The 24,518-nt window shown below is 41.4% G+C and overlaps 2 protein-coding genes across 4 annotated transcripts; both read left to right on the forward strand.

The window, feature by feature from the left end:
- Window positions 1–1,095: 1,095 nt before the first annotated feature.
- Window positions 1,096–13,484, forward strand: lonp1 (lon peptidase 1, mitochondrial). Its single transcript, XM_047587525.1, has 21 exons — window positions 1,096–1,709; window positions 4,004–4,092; window positions 4,341–4,460; window positions 4,567–4,732; window positions 4,896–5,009; window positions 5,321–5,382; window positions 5,631–5,760; window positions 6,347–6,430; window positions 6,524–6,592; window positions 6,726–6,877; window positions 7,760–7,898; window positions 7,985–8,163; window positions 8,898–8,985; window positions 9,231–9,353; window positions 9,442–9,558; window positions 10,420–10,560; window positions 10,733–10,898; window positions 10,993–11,079; window positions 12,170–12,297; window positions 12,505–12,669; window positions 12,766–13,484. The coding sequence occupies exons 1-21, from the start codon at window positions 1,158–1,160 to the stop codon at window positions 12,919–12,921; spliced, it is 3,027 nt and encodes a 1,008-aa protein (XP_047443481.1). The 5' UTR covers window positions 1,096–1,157; the 3' UTR covers window positions 12,922–13,484.
- Window positions 13,485–15,050: 1,566 nt separating this feature from the next.
- LOC125008884 (leucine-rich repeat-containing protein 24-like) lies at window positions 15,051–23,710 on the forward strand. 3 transcript variants are annotated; one of them, XM_047586238.1, is made up of 8 exons: window positions 15,051–15,508; window positions 17,155–17,339; window positions 17,437–17,523; window positions 17,628–17,819; window positions 19,180–19,348; window positions 19,689–19,951; window positions 20,774–21,343; window positions 22,333–23,710. In XM_047586238.1, the coding sequence occupies exons 2-8, from the start codon at window positions 17,172–17,174 to the stop codon at window positions 22,798–22,800; spliced, it is 1,917 nt and encodes a 638-aa protein (XP_047442194.1). In that variant the 5' UTR covers window positions 15,051–15,508; window positions 17,155–17,171; the 3' UTR covers window positions 22,801–23,710. The 3 variants fall into 3 exon arrangements, with proteins under 3 accessions (XP_047442194.1, XP_047442192.1, XP_047442193.1); XM_047586236.1 differs by having other exon boundaries at window positions 15,051–15,488; XM_047586237.1 differs by having other exon boundaries at window positions 15,052–15,504.
- The last annotated feature ends 808 nt before the right edge of the window (window positions 23,711–24,518 follow it).

The following is a 24,518-nucleotide window of genomic DNA, read 5'->3' on the forward strand; positions in this document are numbered from 1 at the left end:
AGTCATGTCGTACAGAGGTGATGGTGGTAAGACCTGGGTAAATAATTAATATAAATCTGATTCTTCCATAACTATAGAAACAAATGGTTAAAATCATACACCTGTGGACACTACAGCCATCTCAGACAAATGGAAATTTTTTTGTCTGGAGGTTTATGATGGAATGACACTTATTTACAACATGTAATTAAATCATTAGCCACATTTAGAAAGGTCATTCTCCTCAATATATATCACGCCACTGTCTTGGCGACAAGATTTAAATGGGACAAACGCAAGATTATTATCAATGAGAACTCAATCAGGATTTCTTAAAGGAAAGTCCATCTATAGTCAGATCCATTTAGATCTGGAACTTATTACCAAGCAAGACTGAAGATGTACACACTGATAAACATGTTTAAAATGATCTAATTTAAATAAAAGATTGTAGTTTTATCCCCATTTAATGTTTGTTTCACACTCCACTTCCGTTGGTGGTGGTAATACGCCTCTCACTAGACTCTCGAGACTTTTTGATCATTTATGTATTTTTTTAAATATACAATTAAATGACAAAGAAATCATGATGGTGGTTTGCAGTAGAGACTATTTTAGCTGAAAGTTGAGGATATTTCTACCTAAACTTTCTTTTTTCTTTTCTTTTCCTTTTTTTTTTAACTTTTGACCTGAGACTATCTTATCTAACTCATTCACTGTTCCCTTTTTGTTATAATTATTATTGTTGCTCTATCTTTTTAGTCTGTTTTAACTGCTTTCTTATTTACCTGGATACTCTGCTCAGTCTAAATATATAAACATGTTAAAAAGGTTACGGGTGGCAAACTCATTTTAGTTCACGGGCCACATACAATTAACCTATAAATAAACAACAACTTCGAACGTTTCCTTTTATTTTAGTGGAAAAAAGTACATTATTAGTTTAGATTTAATAAGTTTAATTAATGTAATGAACAATTGGACATTTATTAAGAAAAAGAAGTACAATTTTTGTTCAGTTCTAGGTCTCATACCAAAACTGTGTGAACCTCTTGAAATTGTCAATAAAGTTTTTTTAGGGATGATTTTTTTTTTTTTTTAACTTGCCTCATACGTAATCAAACGGTGACGGAAAGCGGTCGGGGTCACGTGTTTGCCGTAGAAAGCTCCAGATAAACATGGCGTCCACCATGAAACTGATGGATGCGGCTCGACATCTGCACAGAAGTTCGGGTTTAGTTGTGAGACTAAAGTGGCCCGGAGTCGTCGGTTGTCCCCTGACCCGGACACCAGCCCCGAGCTGCCGGCTCCAGCCTCCGCGTTTCTACAGCACTACAAGGGGCTCAGAGAAAACATGCGTCCCTCTCCACTCTCCAGTCAACACAGCAATGACAGCTGGGTGCAGGCTGAACGCCAGACCTCAGAGGTGGATGCGGGTGGGGGCAGTTGTCCGCTTCCCAGACTCCAGCCTCCTTGCCCCGAAGTCCGGGACCTACAGTCTCCAGGCTCGGCATTACGGGGACCGGGCCAGCAGCGCGGGGTTCTCCGGGGAAGACGGCGGGGACAGCACGGGTTCAGGGGGAGAGGAGTCCGGCGGAGATGGGGGAGCTTATAGCGGACCTCAGATGACGGCTCTCACCCCCATGATGGTCCCCGAGGTGTTTCCAAATGTGCCGCTGATTGCTGTCAGCAGGAATCCGGTGTTTCCTCGATTCATAAAGATAATAGAGGTAAGGGTGATGTAACATTTCGTGTGCCGCCTGGTTCAAGGGCAGCAGGGTGATGATCTCACACAGTGATGTGGCCTTGAGCTGGTGTTGAGAGACAGCCTTCCCCATCACAAATTCACACATAAAAAGAATCGCAGTTAATTCATTAGTCTGAAACAACTATAATACTTGATGAATTACTTCTAGTAGCGTGTTATGCAAGTTTCCACCTGTGTAACATCTTCACACAGGCTGCTCTATCTCTGTCACTTCATCTGTTCATTGGCACTTTGAATTTAAACAAATATATGTTTTAATGAATGTGTCCTGTTTGGGAAGCCCACTGAAATACTTAAGTACGCTTATATTTAAGTGTGCTTCTGGTATGTCTTTCTGGATGAATGTTACGATAATATGTTGTGATTTCCCCTCAGTGGGGAAAGTTGCAGCAGACAGTTTAAGGACAGTTCAACCAGGAGATAAAAAAAAAAGTAAACATTAACTACAGCCATGTGGGAGAAAACATGGAGATATAGATCATTTTTTTGGCCCCATCCTAAGATAATAAACATTTGGGAGGATGTTCACATTAGGCAGTGTGACAGGAAATGTGTTAAAAGAGGCCAGATATTTACTGAAAATCTTGTTAGTAGCCTGTAAGAAAGCAATCTGGAGGAAGTGGTACAAGCCAGACCCACTAACGCAAAACAAGTGGTTGAAAATTGCGACTGAAATATTCATGAGATAAAGACCCAAGAGGAACAATGTAGAGAAAAATGAGAGAAACGAATTGTTTACACATCCTAGTTTTTATCTTTATGATGTTGGTATTTGCTTTTTGTTCTGTTTTTGTCAATGTGTCTATGTTTCAAAAGAAAAAGCAATAAAAAGAAAGTATAAAAAAGTTAAATAAATGCTAAAAAAGAAATGATTTAACTTTTACTTACATTGTTATTGTTTTTCCCCACTTCTTCCTGCTTTTGTATAATCTCTCTTTCTCCACACACTCCTGGTTTATGTGAAAACATTGTGGAGAAGCTCAGTGGGTTTATAACTATGGCTTTGACTTTGACTACGTTGTTCTTTGCGTCTTCTCTTCCTCTGTATCTCCCCGCCTCAGTCTTTGTGCTGTCATCCATAGGGTAAACCTAACAAGCCAAAAAAACTAAGATAAATCATGGATATAATATGACCTGGAGGATCTTAACCGACATAACAACCAAACAGAGTATAGTAGCCAGTAAAAGGCATCAGTTGATCCATTTAGAAGCATATTCTGATTCAGTATTTGGCTGCTGCTGGTTTTTCACATGATCATCCATTTTTTTTGTGCAAATATTCATATGCAGACACTTTTAACTGACACAAATTACATTTTCAATACATCAGCCTTTTAGTATTTCAGCTGCCCATGTATGTACTGTAATCAAAGCACGTGGCCCAGTTCGGTCAAAACAGGAAACTCCTATTAACTGCAGTAATGAAAGACACCATCTCACTGGCTGCAGCCTGAACGCTGAAAGCTCAGACGTGAAATCAACTCGCATCTGTGAGCAGCACAGTTCCACTTGGATTTAGGCAGATTTAATGGCTCCCACTCCCATTTAATGGCTTCTCAATATAAAAAAAATGTTAGAAATAGAATATAAAAAGATTTGTGTAATGCAAAAATAAAATAACTGGTGCAAATATCCGAATGGGAATGTAAACAATGAGCTGAAATGTGCACAGAAACGGAAACACATTAACTTTGTGTTGTATGACATGAATTAGTCCGTGATTATAGACTCCTGTCAGCTGTTAATGAGCCTGATGGGACTTCTTCAGTCCTGTTTCACTCTCCTGTACCTCGGGGCTGAGGGTACGAGTGTGACCAGTCATTAAATGTCAAGTACTTGAACTTGTAATGTCTCTAATAGACAAAATATGACCCCAGAAGACAAAGTCAGAAAGGAATAATGAAACGCTGTGTTATTATTATCATTCATTTTCTCTTTTCTATAATTTATTGTTTTAGGAGTACTAACGTGAAATGTAGGAGGTTCTCTAGCACCCCTAAAGATGAGCAGAAATTGCCTCAGTTCAGTATACAGTTTGTGTTACTGGTGTTTTTTGTTTAAGAAATTTACACAATTGTTGTGTTTATCTGTTGTGGTTGTGCTCCAGACAATCCCTGGACCATGTATTAAACAATTTCTGACTTTATAATCCAGGTGAATCAAAATTTCGGGCATTGAAGAGTTTTTTATTTATTTATTTATTTTTTTTTTAGATGTGCTGCTTATGTGTGTTTTGTGCTTCTCTTGTCCCGTCAGGTGAAGAACAAGGACTTGATGGAGCTGTTGAGGAGGAAAGTGCGTCTGGCTCAGCCGTACGCTGGAGTTTTCCTGAAGAGAGACGACACGTAAGTCTGAAAACTTCTGCTGGAGTCACTGTCGGCTGATACTGACTCGAGACGAAGGCCTGTGTGTTTACATGGCTTAGTAATAAACTGTTTAAGTATATAATAAATGAAACATGAAAACGTTTAGTGATTAACCACTGACCCCTTAATAAAAGTATTTAAGAAATCGATACTCACTTGGCTCCGAGATCATTTTCTGAATTTCACGTTCATATGTCGGTAGTAAATACGTCTTTCTGTCCCTGCAGTAATGAGTCTGATGTGGTGGAGTCTCTGGACGCCGTCTACAACACAGGGACCTTCGTTCAGATTCACGAGATGCAGGACTTGGGAGACAAGCTGAGGATGATTGTCATGGGACATCGCAGGTTAGACATGTTACTGCTGCTAGCGGGAGAGAGCTTCTGTCCAGACCACACTGCTGAATAAACCTTGTGTACAACAACTATGTGTATTTGTGCTTTGGTCAATCAGGATCCGGATCACGAGACAGCTGGAGGTGGAGCCAGCTGAGGTGGAAACAGCCACTGTGTGGCCAGAGTCCGAGCCAGAGTCTCCCCTGAGACAACCACAGAGACGTAAATCCAAACGCAGCCGCAAGGACGCACCCGAATCTGTGAAAGAGCAGCTCGAGGACAAGGTCAGCTCCATGTGCTACATCTGCCCTTTGGCACATGCAGAAAACAAGCAGCCAGACAACACCTTCTTATTCTGTTGGACCTCTTCTTTTCACTGCTGTCGTAATTGTGCATGAACAGTTACGTTAATTGCCATCTTGATGCTAACGATTTTAATTTTGTCAGATTTCAGAAGTAGACCTGAGTCCAGAGCTTCAGCCGTTGCCCTCCTCCAACATCCTGATGGTGGAAGTGGACAACATCCAACACGAACAGTTCACCATGACGGAGGAGGTCAAGGTAAAACAAAAATTAAAAGGCAAGAACTTTCCTCAATACCTAAAGTTACAGGAGTCTACACACGATGAGATGAATGCATGGGTGATTTTTTTTCCCCTCAGTTTAACTTAAAACATGTTTAACTTTTCTTTCCTCATGCTTGTGCTTCCTTGGTGATTTATTAGTGTCTAAGCAGCAGAGTTGCAAGATGGCAGGTTTCTTCAAGTAATTTTCACCATGAAACATAAATAGTCTCAGGTTTGTGAGACTTTGTGAGACGTTTGTGGTGTGTGACTGAAGGAAACACCTGTAATGTCTGTAATGATTTACAGGCGCTGACGGCGGAGATAGTGAAGACCATCAGGGACATCATTGCACTCAATCCCCTCTACAGGTGAGTCCCAGCACTTATGTAGTTAGTCATTTGTCATATTATTAACTAAATTATTTTTTTTCTTTAAAATGTTCATCTTGCAAAATAAACTTGACCTGCATTAGAGCTAGTAAATGATTTTGCTCTCGATTTGGGTTGTAACATAAGTGGGAGCTCATGTGGGAGATTCTGTAAGTTTTCTTTTAGTGGAGACTGTGCAGTGTTCTGAAATGTTTGTGTGTGTGTGTGTGTGTGTGTGTGTCTGTCAGAGAATCTGTCCTCCAGATGATGCAGGCTGGTCAGAGAGTGGTCGATAATCCGATCTACCTCAGTGACATGGGAGCAGCTCTGACAGGAGCAGAGTCACATGAACTGCAGGACGTCCTGGAAGAGATGAACGTGAGCGTCTTTATTTCCCTGATGTGATTTAAATCGGCTCCGTCTTTACTGATGTGACGGACACATGGAAATACAAACCAGAGTCTGTCACATTAAAAAAACTCTAAACCATCAGAAGAATGAAACCACGATGACATGTGATGTGATGGATTTTATTTACTGTAGGATGAATTATCTGGTAGATAAATATCTTATTTGTGTTCTGCCTTGGAGAGACGTAAGTTTATTTATCCCACGTATGGAAAATGTTCTTGTCACAGTAGCGTGGAATTAGACAAGAATAAAAAACAATAAAAATTTGAAAGAAAATATAAGAAATAATGGTGCTCTGAAAAACATATAGAGGAAAATAGAAATGTGTGGGACATCCTGGATGATTAGCAGGGCTCATTAATGGAGTTTGGGAATTTAATTAAATGCGCTTTTGCCAAACTAACCAGCCTGTCATTAATAGAAATGATATAGATCATTTCAACTTTTTCCTTTTTCGTCTCAATGTGATCATCCAAACTGGAATTTATTATTTATCATCTGCATAATAATTTTGGAAAAATGAGTACTGAACTCCTTCTGTGCGTCTCTGCAGATCCCAAAGCGTCTCTACAAGGCTTTGTCTCTGCTGAAGAAGGAATACGAGCTGAGTAAACTGCAGCAGCGCCTGGGCAGAGAGGTCAGAGATCCTCGCCAAGCGAATGAGATTTAATCAACCTCTGCTCGGCTCATTACGCTCCGTTCTTCATCTGTCTCACTGCTTTGGTTTTAGGTGGAAGAGAAGATCAAACAGACCCACAGGAAATATCTGCTACAAGAGCAGCTCAAGATCATCAAGAAGGTAGAACAGACTGTCCATGTAACCTCTTCTTGGCAATCAAACGATCAATGTAAATCATTACGTATGGCAGATAGATGTGTTTGAGGAAGTGGGCTGTGATGTTTAAAAGAATATTGTTTGTGGCTGTTTCCAGGAGCTGGGTTTGGAAAAAGAGGACAAAGAAGCTATTGAGGAGAAGTTCAGGGAGAGACTGAAAGACCGGACCGTCCCTCAACACATAATGGACGTCATCAACGAGGAGCTCAACAAACTGGGCCTGCTGGACAACCATTCATCTGAGTTCAAGTTAGTTTGGGTTTTTTTTTTTTTTTTCAAAGAACCCCCTTTGAAGTCTGTTACCTGTGTAAAAACACTTAAACACTCTTAAATGAATCCAATCATTATTGGCCAATAAAGTTGTTCCTGTTAGAATCGACTCTTAAGAAATAAAGATATTTATTATAAAGATAGTTACAAAGTTATACATCCATATAGATTTTATAAGACTAGTTATAACCAGCTTTGGATTCTTTTTGTGTTATTTTAGGTGTTTATTAAAACATATTGAGATAATTTGTTTTGAGGAAATTCACATTTTTAACCAGATGATATTTTCCTGTGGAGTTCAGTCTGTATAGGGTCTCAAATATAAATTGATAAATTAAAACGGTAATTTTTTAATAATAAAAAATAAAAAAGGTAAATAAAAAGGTATTTTTTTATACTCTATTGAAAATAAAGAGGCAGTGCACTCACTGCTTTCAGCTTAACAGATGTGCATAATTTTTTTTTTTTTGAACAATAGGTCAGAAACTGCATATATATATAAAAACTAACTTGTGTAGTTTTTTACTACTATTTGCAGTGTTTTCTTCCAAACAGATCAGTTAAGAAGAGTTAGGAAAATTTGAAAATATCAAAATAAATGTAAATGGTTTGTATGGAAAGGACGTTCTCTCAGCACACTTGCTAAAGGAATAAATATAAATAACTGAATATAGTTTAACCAGAAAACACCACAGGGAAGCTTTGATGGTCTTCATGGAACAAAGTTGATTTTTTTTTGTCTGTATTAGAGATGGATGGCAGAAAGCCCCTTCTTTATAGACACATTTCACCCTGGTGGTTGTGATTATAGTGCGTAAACTACAACAAACACTAACAAACTACAACAACACTGTGTTTCAGTGTAACCCGTAACTACCTGGACTGGCTGACCAGCATGCCCTGGGGTACCAACAGCGAGGAAAACCTGGCACTAGACCGAGCCAAAGAAGTTCTGGAAGAAGACCATTATGGGATGGATGATGTTAAGAAACGCATATTGGTTAGTTAGAAACTGTAGCTTTTCCTTTACTGTGATTTACTGCTGTTTGTAGCTGTGACCCTGACCTCCTCTCTGTCTTTGTGAAGGAATTCATAGCGGTGAGCCAGCTCCGCGGCTCCACCCAGGGGAAGATCTTGTGTTTCTACGGTCCTCCCGGTGTCGGAAAGACCTCCATCGCTCGCTCCATAGCCAGGGCCCTCAACAGACAATACTTCCGGTTCAGCGTGGGAGGAATGACAGATGTGGCTGAGATTAAAGGGCACAGGTCTGGAAATCTAGAGGGAAAAGCTCACATTAGCAGTATGACTTATTGTCTCTGGTACTTTGAATGTAAGAGGTGGAAAAATGGAAGGAGGCACCCAGGGAAACAAAAATAATTTTAACTACAGTGTGATGGTGATATAAGCATAGATCCTGGAGTGTTACATTGCCTTAACTTAGCTGCTTTAGCATAGCTGGCCCACCACAAGAAAGGCGACACTTCACTGAGACATCATCATAAACACAATTTATTATATTAATTAATTTAAAGTCAATAGAGGGTACGCATTGACGTCTGGATTCCAGTTGTTTCTTCACCTTATTTAAAATTAATTTTACTATTTAGACGCTATTAAAGCCTATGATTCAAACTAATGCTGCTAATGTTCATGTTCACCTGTCACTTTTTGCCACTCAGTGGCCGTAACCATGGAGACGTCCTCTAGCTGTGACGTCACGTGCATACCCTCTAATTAATTCATTCATTTAGAGTCACTCACAGATGTTTCTATTTAAGCCACAACTTCACACCAAAAAGTCCCGTTGTCCTTGTTCCAGCTGTTTTGGATACGCAACAAATTAACACTAAGCTTTAATTACAACAATAATTATATATTTGTTGTTTTTTTTTTCTTTCCATGAACGCATTTAAAGGAGCTACATTTCTGTATACGCCATACATCCCTAGTTACAGAATTATTTGATGAAATGTTTTAAAGGGTGTTTACTTGTTTCCAGACGGACATATGTTGGAGCCATGCCTGGGAAGATTATACAGTGCCTAAAGAAAACCAAGACGGAGAACCCTCTGGTGCTAATAGATGAGGTCAGTGTAGTGATGATGCTATTGTGATTGTGGGTGAAGTGTGGACTATAGTCATTAGTATGCAAATATATCTTCTTAGTGTAATTCTTGCTCTCACATATAACACATTAACTAATTAACTAAGCCTCTCTGTCATGTGACCTGTCTTAGTGTTTCCTTCAAATGTGTCAAACCTGACCTTGCTTTTGCTTGTCAGATAACAACTGTGTGACTATATATATATTAATGTGATCTATTGTTACCAGGTGGATAAGATGGGCCGTGGTTACCAGGGTGATCCGTCCTCTGCTCTGCTGGAGCTTCTGGACCCTGAACAGAACGCCAACTTCCTTGACCACTACCTGGACGTTCCTGTAGATCTATCAAAGGTTTGTGTTCGTGTTTAGCGTTGTAGTGTAACGATCCCAGTGAAAAACATATGCAAAGAATGCGTCATTTTTGTTTGCTCCGTTAAAGGTGCTGTTCATCTGCACGGCCAACGTGATCGACACCATCCCAGAGCCCCTGAGAGACAGAATGGAGATGATCAATGTGTCTGGATACGTGGCTCAGGAGAAGCTGGCTATCGCTGAGGTAACACTGGTGTTAGATCACAGTATTACCATTAATGTTGATTTTTAATTTGTTTTGTAATGGTGGGAAAGCTCGCTGGATATACTATTCAGAAATACATGAGTCACATTTTGCCAAAAAACACTTAAAAACAATAATTTATTGTGGGAACTTGTGTACTAAGATTCACAACTGAGTCTGCACTTTAAAAGCAAATGGTGATATGGTAGTATGGTACCACGAGGTCTTAAACATCAGATGGAGCCTTGTTTGTAAGGAGAACGTCTTTAAATTATATTCTGGGAGCCAATAAAGACCTCTCCCTGTAAGGAAACAAATGCATAAATTAGTTTTTCAGCATCACTTTGATACAAGATGTTCCTGGTTCTGTCAATGTTGCATAGTGAAAAAAATTCTTGTCTTGATCACTTGTTTTATGTGATTAAGCATCAAATATAACTCCAAGGAGGAAAATCAACTGGAAAAAAATAAGGAAACAAAAGCAACAATGTAAAAAATATAAAACTTTCTCATCTGTTACCGACACAGGCCTTGGTATCGATACTATCGATATTTAGATCGATACAACCAGCACTAGTGGCTAATATAGTCAGTAACCGTGTACGTTCATTGTTGAATTAAAATAATCATTGGGTATTTGGTTATAATTTTGTGTTTGTGTCAAAGTAGACTTTTTGTACACGATGCACAACAAATAATCACTCACACATTGTATTTTGTGCAGTTTAAAAATGATCTAGGTAAATTGACAATACAAAGGAGTTTTTGATTATCTGTTTTTTTTTTCCCATTCATTTTTTTTTTTTGATCCAACATTTTTAGCACATCGTGGTTTCACATTACATTTCTGTGTCTGTCTAGCGCTACTTGGTCCCTCAGCTCCGCACACTTTGTGGTCTGACAGAGGAAAAAGCCTCCATCTCTTCTGATGCCCTCGGTTTGCTCATCAGACAATACTGCCGAGAGTCTGGAGTGAGAAACCTGCAAAAACAAGTGGAAAAGGTAAAAGACTGAAAGCTCTAGAGAGAAAAACCACCTGCTCGCATAATTATCAGTTAGTTAATCAGTGGCGTTTACGTGGAAACTATAGTTATTGTAGTTCTGCATAACAAAACTGTTTCCAGCATTGATTGTGTTTTTATTTGGTGTGTAATCCCATTGTTTTGTCCGTCAGGTTTTCCGTAAAGTGGCGTTCTGTATCGTCAGTGGGGACCAAAACACAGTGACTGTTACACCGGACAACTTGCAGGAGTTTGTGGGTAAACCTGTTTTCACAGTGGATCGGATGTACGATGTCACACCACCAGGGGTGGTTATGGGCCTGGCGTGGACCGCTCTAGGTGAGAAGGACGCACGGACACGCACACAGACACAGACACTAGTGCTGAAAATGTAACAAACTGAAGGTCCTGCCTGCTTTTGTCAACTGTACAGGAGGGTCGACGTTGTTCATTGAGACTTCGCTCCGCCGCCCTTCAAGAAAAGCGGGCGACAAAGAGGAGGGGTCACTGGAGGTCACAGGTCAGTCAGGAGAAATGAGTGTGACTGCAGGATGGAGTTTAACCACACAATCACAGTCTCTCTCAGTTGATTCACAAAATGTCTTAAAACTAGCTCCTCAGACTTGTTACTTGTTACATATAGACATTTGTTCTCACTCTTAGGTTTGTTTTGGCCAGGTAATTTATACTTAGTGAGAAACTCTGGGGTAGTGCTCATGAAGTGGGGCCCACCCACTGCAGCACCGCACATCACACGTGCTAAACATTGTGGGAGATACGGGAGATAGATGACAAGAGGCAGTTTTCTTAATATTTTCGGTAGACGAACAATCCGATGGACACAGTCATCAAAACGACTGTGTCCATCGGATTGTTCGTCTACCTAGGAGATATTAGCTGTCACACTGCTAATATTAGCATAGAACGAGACAAAACTACATGAAAGGGTAAGAAAATGAGTGAAAGGAAACAGAGTAAAGTTTGGACACATTTTACTGCGTTTGATAGCACAAAGACAGAGGGTGTAGAGTCTGTGTTAAAATTGAAACTTAACATTTGAGACTCTATGGAGTGGTGGTTAACACTGACACCTCACAGCAAGAAGATTCCCTGTTCAAGTCTGGGTTCGGGCAACCCTGCAGATGGCAATTTGTTTTGCAGCAGCTCAATGAGGATTTAAATGAAGCTTTTTAAATAATAAACAGTTGATGTAATGTAATTCCCTTTACACTACATTTAGTTTGGTAATAAATTAGTTTAAGTGACAAAAAATCTGAGAGCCAGTTGGGAGCTGAAAGAGCCGACTCTTTATAGTGAGTAGAAGTTGCAAGAACTCGTAAATGAGGGCTGTGAGAACAAAATTAAAACATTTTTGTTTGCTTTGGTTGTTCCATAGTAGGAACTGTGAGTTTCAAACACAAAGTCACTTTGGGAAATTAGCAAAAGTAAACAATTAAAATACATAATATGAGGAGCAAATGTCTTTTCTTTTGTAGGAAGGTTGTACCACTTCTGTGAGCACTGAACATGCCAATAAGGGGAGTGTTAAAGTGCCTGTTTTTTTTTTTTTTTGAAGAAGGCTTAATATAGTGTGTGCTGTTCCTCTGCAGGTCAGCTCGGAGACGTTATGAAGGAAAGTGCAAAGATCGCTTCAACCTTTGCCCGAGCTTTCCTTATGACCAAAGAGCCGAAAAATCACTTCCTGGTCAACTCCCACCTGCATCTGCACGTCCCTGAGGTAACCGTGGCGACACAGTTCTGTAAACTGATGACTTACCTAATGATTAGTCATTGCTTTCTAGCCACAAAATACTATTTTGTGGCCAAATACTATTTTGTGGCTAGTAAACAATGTTTCAGGTTTTAAAGCTAGTGCTTGAAGTGCTCTTTTGTGCGTTGTGTGATGTGTCACTGAGGCTGGTCTTTAACCACCACTTGATTCTAGGGGGCAACACCCAAGGATGGACCAAGCGCCGGCTGCACCATCGTCACAGCCCTGTTGTCCCTGGCGTTGAACCGGCCAGTTCCTCAGAACTTAGCCATGACCGGTGAGGTGTCACTAACTGGCAAAATACTTCCAGTCGGAGGGATCAAGGAGAAAACCATCGCTGTACGTAAAGGACACACATGCACATACACACAGATACAAGTACATTTTTCTAGAATATTAATTTCTTTCTTTATTTATTTTTTGTTGTTGGATCAGGCTCGTCGTGCTGGTGTGACCTGCATCATTCTCCCTGCTGAAAACAAGAAAGACTTCTCTGACCTGGCAGACTACATCACACAGGGCCTGGAGGTTCATTTCGTGGATCACTACAGTCAAATCTACCCCATTGTGTTCCCAGAAAACGCGTCTTAACCAGCGTGAAGCCTTAGCCCGGCTCTTCACAACCCACAGCTGATTGTCATTCTAGTTGTACATAGTAAAATCCCGTTAATGTGTTTTGACTATAGAGTCATTCCACAGAGAATGGCATCACAGTACGAAGAAGAGCAGCCAGCTTGGAGATCCCTCACGTGTCAGTGATTCAGTTCGGTTCCAGCTGAACCACGTGGCGCTGGAACGGAGGACCCTGGTGTAATGTGGGCGAAATCACTTGAATGAAAAAACCACGCCACCAACCGTGCCAAAGAGGGACAAGGACAGAAAAGTGACGTTGATGAACTCTGACCTGTCATCACAGGAAACGATGTCACTGATTAGAAGATGTTGAGTTGTTGATTTTGTTGCTGTCTTTGATACAATTCTTACATTATTTTATAGTATGTGAGAGGTGAGGATCATGATGCAGTTATAAGTTAAACAATAAACAAACACGACTGTGCTTGCTGCAAATTACTCAACGTTCATTCAGTTGTGTAGACAACATTGAAGTTTTTTGTTCCTACAACTCATATTTAATAAAAAAATTATCTAAATGACCTAATCTGTTACAACGAGAGGGTTTAACTGTATTCATATCTGTGTTTGTTTCCGGTTTACTGTGTGTAGTGCTACGTATTCGCTTACATCTGCAATATGGATGATCAAATTTCATGCTTGGTCAAGGGATTAGACATATAAAACGTGTTCAAAATGCACCACTTACAAATATTTATCTACTTTGGTCAGCACCCTGCACAGAGACGGATGCTCCACACGAGTGTTCAACCAGGACACTGACTCCGCTTCTTTTGATTATTTAAACCCCTTAAAAGAGCCGGGAAACCAAAGACGAATAAGTCACACCCTAATATTTGCCTCAAATGCAACCTTTGACCTTCACCATATTAACTTCCATAGCTCAACTTCTGGAACCAGTCACCCTGCTGTGATTATTGAGGAACTAACCCAGATGGTCAGAAAACCATCTACACTAACAAAAAGAGAGGAGTCCCTAGAAAATTACTTGTGTAGATGCACCTAAAAATTTACTTTAAAATACATTTTCTTATTATGCAAAGCTCCTGAACATCGATCTGATTTCAAATTTAAGATGTATAATTGTAAGGGCTTATAAAAACTATCTAGAGCACTGAAAAAATAGCATGTGTAACCTGTCCCCGCACTCTAAGATTATACTCTACAATGAAATATTATGATTAAAATCCTTCAGAAATGGTACTGACTGTATATCATCTTTGTGCTGCAGTAAAAAGCAGATTTATACTCAAACCTATGCTCGTGGTATCCAGTTGTAAGAGACAAAGAACTTCTGAACTGTGGCCTCGGATGAAGGTTGTGTAGTTTTTGTATAAGCACATGAAAACCCTGTCCATTACAGTTGGCCCCCATTCACAAATATTCTCCTGATTTTCTTATTAATGTAAATAAGAGCACCAACCTCCAAGTAAACCAAAGTTTTTAATCAGACTCGTATTTACTGATACATAATCAGGATTTTGTCTTGGTGTTTGGTGCAATAGATGTAAGGAAGAAATACAAAACAATCTAAAATATGAAAAGAACATGTGAAAAGTCTGGATTTAAAAAGAAAAGGAACTGAACACGTGCATGACTTGAATGAATGAATTCCAGAATATTTTAGGATAAATGGAGGCAAAATGGCTTGGCGAGTCATTGTCCCTACTACATTTAGCTATGTTGAGTTTGTCAATCATTTATACATACATCAGTTAGGTATGTTTATGTCAGGTATGTTTACAGCAGTTGCACATCCACCCTACTGCTCCACATGTTAGAAATAAAAAAAATGAATATTTGAACCTATGTATTTTTTGAATAGCTTAGTATTTAATGCAAATGAAATTATAATAATAATGTATATTTATAAATAGCACTAGGCCGAGTTTAATATATATATATTATGTCGGGTTCATTGTCTCCATTAAATCGTCTCCATTAAATTAGGAAAAGTCATAAAATATGACGCAAAAATAATAATAGTTTAATAAAAGTTATTCATATATTTATTTATATATTATATACGTTAAACATTGAATGGGGTCAAACTGACAGCTGAAACCAGCCTTAGTGTGGGGCCATCTCCATTGTCCAGATCACTCCAGGACAACTTGACTGTGCTGCTGTGGAGCAGCGGCTGTGTCGTGCGTAAAGCCCGATCGAGAAATTTGCATATTTCCTGCGCCGGGACGGACGAGGGAGCGAACATCTGGATGTAGGAACCAAACCAAGGCGGCCGACCCGTTTCACAACGATTTACGCAGTGCTGCACAATCAAGCCCTCACCTGACGACCCGCTGCTCTCCTCCTGTTTGCACTGTGTGATCTGCGTCAGCCTGGCGTCCCCTGAGCGTCACAGACATCCACACATCCACCACCTACTAGTCTGCTCCCAGAAGCGTCATCTTTTTACCGACAATAGGTCACTTCTATGATCATGGGCGTGTGAGTGAAGGGGAATAAGATGCTGTGGCGCGGGGCAGACATCACTGTCGGAGTCTCCCACGTCCTTCCTCAGCGAGGTAACATCCGTCATTGGTTGGTAAATCTTTTTCTTTCCTTTCTTTTCTTTTTTTTTTTTTGTGGTGCATGCGTTTCTACCCTTGAGGTCAGCATCGGCATGTATGGAGCTACGGTCGTTTTTGTTGTTGTTGTTGTTGTTGCTGTGTGTTATTATGTGCTGTGTGCTTGGTGCGTTCAGGTGGCCTGCAGCAGCAGCACTGATGGAGATTCATCCACACACCAGTCGTTCACGATTACATGCGCGACAGAAAATTGCGTTTTCTGGCTGAGACCAGGAGACACATGGCGTTATCAGCGGGATGCAATCAGCGGGAGGATATTGCCGTGTTTACACAAGTTAATTAATAATAGTGAGTCCGGAGGTATTTCAATCGGAAGTCGTCGTCGTCGTCGGAGTCGGAGTGATGGTGCAGGTGTAGATCTACTGTAAGAGAAACAAAGAAAAGCCACCGGTGATTGATGCTCTCATGTAAATCACACGCATCTTGGCACGAGCTGTTTCTATGGTAACGGAGATCCACAGGCAGTGATAAATACGGAGGAAGGCTTTATTTCATTGTGGTGGTATCATTGCTTGGAGCTTGGATGGATGAAAAAATTTGTGTGTTCCTCAGTCAGGAAATCACAGCTCCCTGAAGGCCTAATGGGTTTAGTCATAATAAAATACACTAGTATTGTTCTTCTAGTTGAGACCTCTACTATTCTACAGTTTAATTCAACACAGATTTTTTTTTAAAAGACTAAGGGTGCACGCTGACTGACGGCTGGCTTCAGCAGATCTGCATGATTTTGTCAAACCAGCTAAGGCCAAATGAACGCATCGAACTCTCACACAAACTCTTACGGTTATGGCAACAGTTGTTTCATGCCCTGCAACCAACATTAGATAGGAACTCACGCTCCTCCTGCCACAACTTATTAATCTCTCCTCTATTTCTTTGGTCCACGTTGGCACCCTCTCTCTCTTCTTTTTTTTCATTGGCTATGGGGTTGTTTGACTGTGACACTTGCACATTTTCATCTTTAACCCCAAACACACTAGCAGATTTTCAGGGTCATTACCTGTGCAGACTGTAGTGTGTCCTCAATTACCAGCACAGGTCTGTGGAGAAGGGAGGAGGAAGAAGAAACACACAATTACACACGGCATAGTTTGAAGCAAGACAGCCTGAGTAAATGTGTGTTTAGTTATTTGGTTCAGGATCAGCTTCACTGCTGCTGCTGCAGCTTTCTTCTGTCCCGACACAAATAACACATTAGAGTGTGTGTGTCCAGTGTGATTATGTGATTAATAGTAGCAGGTGGCGTGGGCAAGCATCAGCAAAGCTGGTTATGAAAAACGAAGAGTTATATCTTCCGTTACCGTTCATTTATGGAGGAAGTCAGAGAATATCTATCCTCTCTGATCCAACGGACGAGTTACTATTGCTCTGGTTATTACTGGTTCAGTTGATCCCTGTCTGTGGAAAGTGTCTCCAGTGGGCATGTGAGCATCACACCTGGACCACAGAGCAATGGAACAGATTCATACATGTATATAAATGTCTATATATATATATATATATATATATGTATATATATATGTATATAATATATATATATATATATATATATATATATATATATATATATATATATATACTCTCTGCTCTCCTTCTTCCTCAGTCTTGTGTCCTGACGCCATGGTGGTGTTGTTGATGCTCCTCCTCTCCATGGTGCTCCTGTCCCCACACATGCCCGTTCGAGCCTCCCCTTCCTGCCCCGTGGGCTGCCGCTGCTACAGCCTCACTGTGGAGTGTGGGTCCACAGGCCTGAGGGACATCCCCAAACACATCCCTCCTTCCACGCACGTAAGTTCACTGTGCCTAAAGAGTCCACCGCCTTAATAAAACGTTCGTCAATAATGACAGAGCGCGCCTTCCTCCCCCCGTCTCCCCGTCTCCCCAGACCGTCTTTCTGCAGGATAATGTGATTGGTCAGATCCGTCAGACGGACGTCACTCTGCTGAAGCATCTGCATTACTTGTACCTGCAGGTATACACACTCGCACAGAAACGAATGAATGAATGAATGAATGAATGAATGACACGGTCAGGGTACGTTCAAGCAGTGAACCATAAACTCCTCGTGTCCTCCAGAACAACACCATCTCAGCAGTGGAGCCAGGCTCCTTCCAGAATCAGGGGCAGCTACTGGAGCTGGCGCTGAACGGGAACCGCATCCACCTGGTGACGGCCGACATGTTTCAGGGACTCGAACATCTAAGGATTCTGTACCTGGCAGGAAACGACATCACGCGCCTGCTGGACTACACCTTCCGTGGCTTACAGGTAAAGCTTGTTAAAACACCTTCATGTTAAGGCGAGACCCTACAGGCGAATAGGGTAAAATTTCTATCTAATAGATATCACGGTGAAACGACTCCAGTTGGTTACTTACATAAATTACAAGTTTTCTGTGAATTTATACTTAAATATGCAAATGAGGAGTTATCTACATAAATATGGGCTAATTTGCATACATCTCCAGAACAGAAATCTGAATAACAGCTAAAGTGACGTTCAAGATTCTTGTTTCATTTTGTTAACATATTAAATTTCCGAGTATTTACAGAGGGACGTTTGGATATCTCTTTTTATCTTTTTTTTATAAATCAAAAATACTCTCAACAGTCCAAAAAAAAATCAATTTTCCATGTTTTTAGGAATAAAATGTTCTATAAATCAGGCTCTGAATGATATATGAAAAATCCCCTCTGTAAATACCTCTGCAGAATGTAACTGGGAGTAAATCTGGAAAGTCTGGTATGTGTAAGAGCTACTGAAGTGGAGATTTCTGGCTCAGAGAAGCAGAAAAACTCATTTGGAGAAAACGCCCTTTAAATCTTTACATTGCAAAATCATGTAGATTCTTACTGTAAACCACTAACAAATCTACTCAAACTCTTTAAAACATATCACATAATCATATTACTATATATAATATCTAAATATCAGATTAAATTTTCAGGAAGTTCATTAAGTGTGAAGCATGAATGATGATCGTTACTGATCGTCTCCACCTTCGTCTCCTTTAACCAAACACCATTTACGGCAGGATGAGCTCAGATGAGCTCAGATGAGTGTGACTTCCCCTCTCCTCCCCTCCGTGTGTCTTTTCTTTGCCTTTTCTTGCTAATTTGAGCTGTAATTTTCTTGTTACAGAAGAGGGGGAAGATGATTCTGACAGTGCCGCGAGCCGGTTTTGAGCTTTAGCGAGTAAATTAGAGGCGCAACACGGAAAAAGTGTAGTGAAATGAACACCTAAACGTGTATTTTGCCTGCTTTTTCTTAAACTAGTTTGACAGAAGACATGATAATGAAGCAAAAATAGCAAAAAGATCTCTGATTAGTGGGTGAAAAAACTGTCTTTCCTTAAAGCTTTAAAAAAAGAAATTTCTGATTAGTTTTAAACCTGACATATTTTTATTTGTGTTGTTGTTATTATTGCTGGGTCTTGCACACCTGAAGATATTTTTCACAGCCGACGTTTAGATTGTGGAAGCTGCATTCGAGGTTATTTTCGTGGCTTTACTGGGCACAAGATGAATTAGTTCCCCAAATACACAACAGCGAGTCTCGTACTTTTCTTTAGTTGTTTGTTGTATTTTACAGAGGATATACTGTGTGCTCTATTCTGCTCGTGTCTCAGCGTCTGCAGGAGCTGCATTTGCAGCACAACAGCATAGAAATGCTGGCAGACCAGGCTCTGGTCGGTTTGACGTCTCTGGCCCTGCTGGACCTGAGCAGGAATAATCTCCACACCATCGGCCCCGCGTCACTGCGCCCCCTGGTCAGCCTGCAGGTGCTACGCATCACAGGTGAGACTTTTTGGGCTTTTTTTTTTTTTTTTGTGATTTTGCATGATCATTAATTCATACTCGAAGACAGCTACTCGTGAAGGGTGCCGTAACCATGGTAACCATCATGTAAAGCGATGAGGTTCAAGCTTGAGTCAGATTGATCCAGACAGACAGGCTTTTTTTAACTGAGCGCATCAGAGAAACAAGAAAACAAGTTGTTTTTGCAGCATGGAAGAATTGATTTTTAGACCAGTGGACCTGCCCAGAACCACAAGTGGTTCACCATCAAGAGGGACCCCCACCCCCACCCCCACCCCCAACCCAAAACCCTCCTGTGCTGTGCTGTGCTGTTGTGCAGACAACCCGTGGCGCTGCGACTGTGCCCTCCACTGGCTGAGGAGCTGGATCGACGAGGAAGGTCAGAGGCTCCTCAGCTCCGCAGAGCGTCGGCTGGTCTGCACGGAGCCGCCGCGCCTCTCCCACCTGAGCCTGGTGGAGGTGCCCCTCAACAGCCTGGTGTGCATCCCTCCGCTGGTGCAGCTGGAGCCCAGGAGGCTCGCGGTGCGCCTGGGAGAGAGCCTCAAGGTGTCCTGCCATGCCTCCGGTTACCCCAGGCCACAGGTAGGGGGAAACGTAGAGACCTTCCAACAGTTTGCTTAATTAGTCTGAGGCAGAAATGTGCATGAAATCTGAATGAAATGAAATGAAATCTTGAATGTTAATGTCATAATATATTAAGAGGGAGTTGCAAAATCTTTGGTTGATTAGACATTTAATAAAAAAAAAAAATTTAAATTTTCCCCCCACAAATTTAAATTTCTTTAAATACACGTTGACATGAATCCAACATATTTTATTAAAGGTACAAGGGATAGCTTAATATTTAGTGCTGTGTTAAGAGACTGGAATATTGAATTAAATTATATTTTAAGATATGCCATAGATGTATAACATGACATATGACATTAGTAGTCTCTGATGATTTTAAATCTTGAATGTTACCTTTTAAAACGTTTGCCACACTTTTTGTTACAGCTCTTGTTAAACACAGTTTGAATCATTATTTGGCTCCAGACTTTCATCTGAGAAAGTAAACAGGGTTTTTAAACTGAGCTTTCTCCAGTAAAAGACCAGAAATAATTTGCAGCTTTCACAAAATATCCCGTTGAAGCCATTGCCATTCTTTTTTTTTTTTTTACAAGTTTATTCTTATTTTTTTGACATCAACATTGCACAAGTAGATACAGTACATGTACATGTCATCATGGACATTATTAGATCTTGTGTGTGATTAAATGTTTCTTTGCATTGTCCATAACTGTGCATATTGGTTTAGTTCAGTTTTATTGAGATTAATTGCAAGTAACAGCTCAACTTTCTGTCAGTGTTGAGAACCTCCTCCATCCCAGGCCTCTCAACACAAAACACTGGATACCTTTGCAGGTGACCTGGAGGAAAGCGTCCCAGGGTAAAGTAGTGTTTTCCCCCAGAGGGCTGGTTCAGGAGTTGGGCACCGGAGGAGGCGTAGCGAGGGGAGCGGCCGAGTCCTCGGAGGAAGGAGGGGTGAGTCAGCAGAAGACCGAAGCCGAGCGCTTTGACCCCGACACCGGCAGTGGCATGCTGTTTCTCAGCAATGTGACGGTCGCCCACGCGGGCTTCTACGAATGCGAGGCCTGGAACCCAGGAGGCGTGGCCCGTGTGACCTTCCAGCTCGCCATAAACTCGTCCATGTCCTCGACCTCCTCCTCCGTGTGGGCCTCGTGGTCCCAGGTGTCCTCGCCGTACGCCCCGGCCTGGCCCCGGCTGAGGAACCACGGCCCCGCGCTGGGCTCAGATGTGAGCCGGGAGCCTCTCTACGCCCTGGGCAGCATGGCCTTCAGCGCTCTGGGAGCTGCCACTCAGACCGCCATCGCCGTGGGCATCTCCCTGCTGGCTCTGACCGCTCTGCTGCTCCTCGCCATGATTTACAGCCGACATCAGCAGCAATACAAGGAGGCTGATGGTGCTGAAAAGGTGCATATGTTTTGAGTCTAGCAAAGTGTAAAAATATTGAGTCCGATGAGTGATGGGAGCTACTTAGACAGATGAAATTTTAGGGGTTTAATGGGGTTTAATACATCGCAGAGTAATTAGACATGAATTTAAATGTGAAGTTATTGACAGCTGAGACATGATACATGTCTACCAACAACTGGATACATGAGAGTGTTTAGAAGGGAATAAATAAGTCGACAATCCCGCACATAACAAGTCTTACGGGTTATGATTTTAGAGGAGGCAGGAGCTCTTTGGGGACCTAATTAAAACTTCTCAAACTTGGCTCCTATCTCAAAGTCAAATGGAAAAAAAAAAAAAGATTTCCTGAGAACATTTGACTCGCTCAGCTTTCAGATTCAACGTGAGCCTTGTTTTAAGTAAAGATCAAAGAATAGCACACATCACTCAAACAAAGACACATAAAGATACAAAAGTAAGAATGTGGTCTGTGTACACCGATCAGCCACAACATTATGACCGCTGACAGGAAAAGGGAATAATGTTGATCACCTTTTGACAATTCAGTGTTCTGCTGGAACCTGGCATTGGTTTGGATGTTACTTAAACATGTACCACCCACCTAGACCAGACCAGGGTACCGGACCTCACAGTAATGACAGTCGTCCCAGCAGGATGCAGCCTGACACTGACACACACACAAAAATGGTTTAGGAACAACTAAAAAAACATGAAAAACAGCACAAGGTGTTGGCCTCCAAACTCATTAGATCCCAAACTGATCAAGTATCCGTGGGATGATCCACAGAGACGTACACTATGCTAGGAAAGTGGTCATAATGTTATGCCTGATCAGTGTACGTATGAAGCAGAGACCCCCCTCTCTTCACAAAACATGTGATCATTCAGCATAACGATGACACGCAGCTAATTACTCACTATGATTTGTTGTAAAGTTTGTTCTCTCCCCTTTATCAAATCTAATGACGGTGAGATTTAACCTGCAGGAGGAGAGCATCCTGTATGTCAATGACTACTCTGACGGCCCCACCACCTTCGCTCAGCTGGAAGAGTACCGCGATGAGTGCGGCCACGAAATGTACGTCCTCAACAGGGCTAAGCCCGTCCTCCCTCCGGCTCCGCCGGCGGCGGCCGTCTCCACCACGAACTTGGGGTGCCCCGCGCCGTCCGACACCTGCAGCCACGCCCTCTCCTCGGGGTTGAGCCAGACGGTGAGTCCTGCTCTGGCCGCCAGCAAACAGCAGCAGCAGCAGCAGCAGCAACAGAAGCAGCAGCAGCAGCAACAACAGCAGCAGCAGCAGCAGAAGCAGGAGAGCAATATAGGGACCATGAGGAGAATGGCGGGGGAAGGAGGGGAGGCCGAGCCGGTGATCACATCAGAGGCCGAAGGGATGTTTCTTAACCACACGGGCCTGTTTATGGACTCTCAGATTGCCTATGAGATCCACTGCTGAAGGAGGGGAAAGAGTCCTGCCAGTGAGCGATAGAAATACTGATCCCTGTGGACGGAATCATCTTCTTAAAATTCACACTGGATCTTATTGAAGATGTTTTTTGTTTTTGTTTTTGATACCAGACTGATCACAATCTGGTTTACATCGAAAGGGGGAAACGATCATTCAGACACACTCAAAGATGTTAACTGGACTCAGGTACATATATATATGTATGTGTGTGTGTGTGTGTGTGTGTGTGTGTGTGTGTGTGTGTGTGTGTGTGTTGATATACTGACTGGACGTTCCAGAAACCTTCCACCATCTTTGCTCCGTATCCTCCTGAGGACTCTGGACAGAGCAGGATTCAGACCAATTTAAAAAGACAAATGAAGGAATCTTCCAGTTTATGAGTGTGTGTGGGAAGCCTTGTGAATTATATAATTGTTGTTAATGTCTCGTCCCGTTTTAATTTAATCTCAGGGTGTTGATCACCTGGAGGATGTACAGCGAAGGATCGGAAAACAGCAACGGCCAGTTTGTGACTATTAATCATGAAACCAAGGAAACGAGGAAAAGGATCTTTATGGGAAATGTTTAAAATTCTTGCTATTAGTTTTATCATTTCGTCCGTTCTGCTTAATGTCTAGTCCAGTTCGACTCTGTTAAACTCTGAAGCACAAGAAATGAGCTGATCTAATCTCAGAGTGTACCCGTCTTCCCGAGCTTAGGATGGGTGTTTTTTTTTTTTTTTTTTGGATCATGAATAAATATGAGCATGTGTGACATTTTCCTGCATGACTTGTAAAATGACATTGGTGCAGACATTTGGCCAAAGAGGATACGTTTAAGTTTAAGCTGAATTCAACGAAACACAAATTTGCGTCCAGCTAAAAAAAATGTTTTAAACAATAAAATGTTCCAAATAAAATGCTAATTTGTACTTAGTTTATTTGTATCTCACTATTTTTGCCGCTTTAATTTGAACACATCTCCTTTACAGCAGGTCAGCACTGGATTTCCTTTAGGGTTCCTGTTGGCGGCGAAAACATTTATGAAACGGCAAATAAATCGGTCAAAAAAATGTTCTGTGGATTGTTGTGCAATGTGAACAACTCCTCATTCAGAAATCAGAGATACATATTTAAATTATACACAAACTGGGCTCTGTACTTTTAAGATTTTGCTGTGTACGGCAGTAAAGTGACGAGGTGCGACTTTAAAAACCCAAGGAGGGAGAAGCTCAGTGGTCAGATTTGACATTTAATAAACACACAAGCAGAGGGACAAGGGCTGCTACAGATACTGACAATAGTCAGAGGGCTAACAGAGAACACAATCCACAATAATAAAAAAAAAAGTGTCATTGCATGTGTGCTAAGAAGTGGAGAAACACCAGAGCCTTCTGCTTCCCAAGCCCAGACCAAACTGGGAGCCGGTTCTACAGGAGACTCTGCATCCTGGTTCTACTTCCTGAAACTCAAGGTAAAGCTGCACATTGAGAGAGATGTGATCTACTGGGTTAATACAATAAGGTCATTAAAGTGAGCTGGAGTCGAAAGAAACATAACTAGAAGCAAGGAATCCATGTGTGTGGATGAAAGGACACATCCGGGTCAAACATATTCTAGGCCTATTTATCCATCCAGTGTAATTATTAGAGGTGTAGATTACGGAATCTCTGCGGTGCTCAGGTCCAAATACAACTACCTTGGTTTAAAGTCAAAAATCACAGCCGG

This window comes from Mugil cephalus, chromosome 6, assembly GCF_022458985.1.
Source record: "Mugil cephalus isolate CIBA_MC_2020 chromosome 6, CIBA_Mcephalus_1.1, whole genome shotgun sequence".
Classification (NCBI taxonomy): domain Eukaryota; kingdom Metazoa; phylum Chordata; class Actinopteri; order Mugiliformes; family Mugilidae; genus Mugil; species Mugil cephalus.